The sequence below is a fragment of the Alosa alosa genome, chromosome 18, assembly GCF_017589495.1.
Source record: "Alosa alosa isolate M-15738 ecotype Scorff River chromosome 18, AALO_Geno_1.1, whole genome shotgun sequence".
Classification (NCBI taxonomy): domain Eukaryota; kingdom Metazoa; phylum Chordata; class Actinopteri; order Clupeiformes; family Clupeidae; genus Alosa; species Alosa alosa.
In genome coordinates, this window is record NC_063206.1 from 29,868,969 (window position 1) to 29,874,025 (window position 5,057).

General features: G+C 39.2%; 1 protein-coding gene across 1 annotated transcript; it reads right to left on the bottom strand.

The window, feature by feature from the left end:
- Nucleotides 1-395: 395 nt before the first annotated feature.
- On the bottom strand, nucleotides 396-4,217 carry rgra (retinal G protein coupled receptor a). Its single transcript, XM_048268943.1, has 7 exons — nucleotides 3,848-4,217; nucleotides 3,430-3,586; nucleotides 2,714-2,835; nucleotides 1,853-2,006; nucleotides 1,466-1,583; nucleotides 704-817; nucleotides 396-564 (listed from the first exon to the last, which is right to left on the bottom strand). The coding sequence occupies exons 1-7, from the start codon at nucleotides 3,924-3,926 to the stop codon at nucleotides 421-423; spliced, it is 888 nt and encodes a 295-aa protein (XP_048124900.1). The 5' UTR covers nucleotides 3,927-4,217; the 3' UTR covers nucleotides 396-420.
- Between the last annotated feature and the right edge of the window lie 840 nt (nucleotides 4,218-5,057).

The window sequence follows — 5,057 nt, forward strand, 5'->3', positions numbered from 1 at the left end:
CTGCAAAGTCTTTTGATCAAGGTGGAAGAGGTCAGACCTGCCCTGCCCTGTCTTTGAATGGAAGTCTTTATTATGTTTGCCCACAAGACATTGTGTGTATGAACTTTTATAACCTATTTTATATCTTGTGAGAGGGTGGCTTCAGAAATTGTGCAGTTATGATGAGTGGTTGATAAAAAGCCCTGACATTGATACAAAAATGATATCCTTTTTGGATCTCATACCAACCACAACTCCTTGCAAAACCCACATAAAATCACACACAGACAATGATGTGAGATACCACATCACACAATGAAGCGACTATGCAAAGGTTCAACCAAGACGAAAATCACAGAAACATCAAAAAGACAGAGATGTGGATCATACCTGTCACAAAATACAGGACATAGATGTAGGTGTGATTATTAAATTAATTATTTATTTGGACTTATTCTCAATTTGAGGCACTTCCATCCTTTGCCCAGTGAGCAACTGCCAGATTCCTCCTCTGTAGTTCTCATTTCCAAGGGCATACAAGAAGACATTGAACATTGGGGAGGTCTTAGCCAGGATGGGAGCCATCTGCAAAACAAAAACCAAAAACATCAGTAAACATAGCCTAAACAAAACAATACAAAACATCAGACACAAACATGTACCTTTCTGTTATAACTTCCATAGTAGCAAATGATCTTTGAATAGAGAAATAGGATGCTCTCACCATTCTCAGCTTAGGTGATACCAGGTTAGCGTTCTCAATGGCAGCATAGAAAGCCAGGATTCCATATGGACCCCAGCAGAAAAGCATGACCTTCAGAGGAGTGTTAGCATTGAACTGCAACACACACACACACACACACACACACAAAGAGACAAAGATAGTTATGGTCATGAGGTCTGCATACATGTGACATCCCAGTCACATGCAGAGGATAATACATTAAATGGGAGAAATATTATCTGCTTACACTAATTTTATAATCTTTTAGAATAAACAAAGACATAAAGTAGAACCACACACATGTGAAAGAACACGTGTACACAAAAGCATTAACCCTCTCTAAAATATTCCCATTGTCATGTACTTAATTTTCTGTAAAGAATGCACCAAATCCATACATATCAGATGTGTTTTATGCTAATGCGATGGTATAGTGCTGTTCTTATTCTCCTGGCAACAAACCAGGCTAATGGCTTTCCTGGTGATGAGAAAAATATAGTATTTTTCTTCTAGTTGTTTTGAAACATAGGAGCAATACTGGGCTTGAAGCACTTGGCGGTGTATGATTCTATTTATGGGTTACATAATAGTTCTGCCCCAATGAAAAGTTGTTCGCATCAGGAGCATACACGCCTTTGTGCTCTCAGGCAAAAAACCTCAGCCTTGCTCAGGCAGCGTGAATAATAACTTATGCAACATGGCATGTTTGTAAGCCATTGATTCCATGTAGCCAGTTTGATGTGAAACATATGCAAGACTCACCCTGGGTTGACCAGTCTTCTTAAATTTCTTGTCAATGGACTGGTAGGAGGACATAACAACGAATGTCTGAATACCCATGTTGAAGATAGCCATAGGGATCAAGTAAGAGACGTAATTCCTGGTAAATATAAACACAAATAAGTATTTTCAGTGGAACCATTTCACTGAAATGTGAGAGAATGATATATGCATAATAATTAAGGGCAAGAAACATCTGGTAGAAAATGTTCAAATTAACTTTATAAGACCAAAAAAATGACAGGCAGTATCAAAGTGACAACACATATCCACTAACAGACATCTCACACATCAAAAACTTTAGAGCTTCATCATGTAATTTGATAAAGAGAGTTTGTGTTTAGGGTTTGTCTAAACAGTAGTGAATACCTGTCTCCCTTGCTGTAATCCAGTGTGCAGCAGGTCCTCAGGGGCTCATAGTCATACTCTCCCCAACCAATCAGAGGCATGGCAGACCAGAAGGCAGTAAAGAGCCAGATGAAGATCACCAGACTGATGGCACTGCTCCACTGCAATTTAGTTCCTTAAAATAGAAAGACAGACGTTACTATTTACTGAATTAATTTTAAGGTCAGCATGCTCAAACAGAACATGTTTTACTCAAGTTCTGCAGCTCTCATGCAATATGCTCTGAGGACACATGTTGGCCTTTCCACCAGTGTATGTATGTTGACAAACAAATGTGACCCTTCTAGATTCAATCAATCACATCAAGGGGCTAACAATCGAAAAGTCTATATGTCAGTTGTGTTGTAGCTGAGGGACAGCACTTTGCAGTGACAATTGAATGTTTGGTTGCTGAGCTCCAAAATTGCTCAGTTCTAGAGAAACCACTCCTCCATTAAGATTTGTTTCTTGTAAAATCATTTTGTTTAGGTGTTCAAGCCACATAAATGTATAACATCCTCAGGTAAATTATAGCAACACTGTTTTTCTTTGAGCATATAAAACCCACAAAGGATGTTTCAATTGCTGGAGTGGCTGTTAATCTGTGGGGGAGCTATTCATCCCCAGCTGAGTGGGAGAGTGGCCCCGGGACATCACGGGCTACATCATGTCACATACAGTTGCAGACTGGGAGCAGGTGGCCTCTTTTGATACAGGGTGGTCCAGACAGCTGCCACTGCTGTCAAAGAGCAGCCCTTAAGCCCTGCAGCCCTCCTCCCACTCTCCCTCTCCATCTAAAGTCCTCATACGTCCCCATGTCACATGATTGGCCATGACTCTTACTGGTGCAATACTGATGGTATCTGTCCCAGGCAATGGCAGCAATGAAGTGGATACTGGCGAGAGCAGTGACAAACCCCTGGAAGCCATGAGTCTGACATCCATCAGATCCATAGGGCCAATATCTAAGATTTTCAACAACAAAATCAGTCACTTAAAACACACACTTGATTAATTTACAAGTTTAAATATATAATTATGCTACACAACATTATTTTATCAACCTTCAACTTCCAATACAACTCAAATTAATTGACAATTTATTCATCACAGTGGTCTTATTTACTCCTCACATAGAAAATGTTTCTCTTTACTAACTCTACAACAGCAGACAATTAGGATACTTATACTATTGACATCACAACACAGTTGTCCCTGTTGAAATGTGTATAGTCAACAAATTTGAGCTTTATACTTGTCTGAGGAATAACAAGCAAGTTGATTTGTTTCGGTAGGCTATTGTTATGCTGGCAGATCTGTTAAGTAATTCAGGGCCCTCTAAAAGAATATTGCTCAGAGCCATTTGAAATAATGAGGGCCTTTTAGCCTAGCCTACTACATTGTGTCCTACGAAAAGTGCTTTAGGCTATGTATCTCCTTTTAGTGACTTAAATCAGTGTAGGCCTATGTTTCTAGATATGTTCATATCACAATCATATTGTTCAGCTCATGAAAGGAGAAAACAGAACTGACAGGATTAGGCAACCTTTCAAACTTACCTAAGAAAACTGGAAAATGCCGCAATGGTGGCATTCGAACAGATTCCCATATCAGCCATGGCAAGACTAAATACGAGGAAATTACTTGGTGTCCGCAATTCCTTAATTTTAAGGAAAGCAACAACCGTCACGGCATTTAGGAAGAATCCAAGGAGTCCTTAAAGGAAATGTATGCAACAGTCAATATTCAGACCATCTTTGCTTAGACCCAGCACTAGGCAACATAACAGTGTTTATCACTCTTTGGAAACAGCGGGGATGAAATGTGACATCCTCTGCCCTGATTTATAATTTAAAAACAGATATGTTACATCACTCCTGGTGGAGATGTCAGTTCGGTTAGCATCAGCTGACAGACCGCTACTGTACTGCCGCCCATTATTCTTCATTTAAAACCCAACGTTTGTCAATCACTTACCCTCTACAAGAAGACAAGATCCCAGAGAGAACACATCGAAATCGGAGAATCCCTCCGGTAAGGGGTAGGAAGTCACCATCTTGAATGCGATTTAGTCACAAAAATATGTGAAGAAATCACAGCCCACTTCTCACTGTCCGCTCACTGTGGATGTGCATATGAGTGATCAAACGCAGCCTTCTTTTAAAGGACCATTTCACGTGAAAAAGCATAGGCCTACATAATTATGTAAAGCCCCCCACCCCTTTTTGCTTCAATCCGCAAAGGAATGTCTTAATGAACATAACACTAACCATTGCTCTAATACGTAGGCTATTTACACAATGCAGCCGCAGTGTGCCTATTCAGTTACACAACAATCCTCTGTCTGATCGCGACCATGATGGGGCGGTGTGAACCGTGTAGGCTACTCTTTCATCCAAAAGTATTCTGACGCCCACCATACAACAGGTGTGTGAATTAACATAGCCTATCCATATAGTACCCTCCAGGATTATGGGCACATCTGCTAAAGATGACTGATGACTAAAAACCAGGATAAAACAAAATCTGTTGGTGATTGATTGTAATCTCACAATGAAAAAAATAGGAAAATCCAACCTTGAAGGGATGCAAATTTATTTTGAGAAAAAGGAAAATCTCATAAAGAAATAAATATTTTTTAACGATAACACGTTGTTTACCATTATTGCCACCCCGGAAAATATTATATACGAAACCTAACAGAAGCATTTTCATATATAATTTCAATTTATTTAAGTGCAGAGTGTCTGAGAACTTTCAGAAGTAGTTCATGACTCTCTTTTTCACTATGGTATGAAAATAAAGTCACACAGAGGTTAAATCCTCTAAGTCATTTTTCAACATCCAAAAGACAAGAGAATACACTAAATTTAAATTTAAATAAAGTGTGTTGACATTAGTAAAGTCAGAGAATGTCAATGAAAACTAGTTACTTTGTTGAAAATGCCTATACAGTTAAAACAATGATTAAAAGGTTCTAATCATCTGGAAATGTGACAAACATGCTTGGACAAAGACCCATACTGTATGGGGGATGGTAAGATAGGGAAAATATTCCATAAGAACCACTGTTGCAGAGTAAAGGTATCATCTTGGGGTCAACAAGTCCCCCCAAAAAATCTTCAAAAGTGACCTCCATGCTAATAGATTATTTAGAAGGCATGCCAGGTAAAAGCCTGTCCAGTCA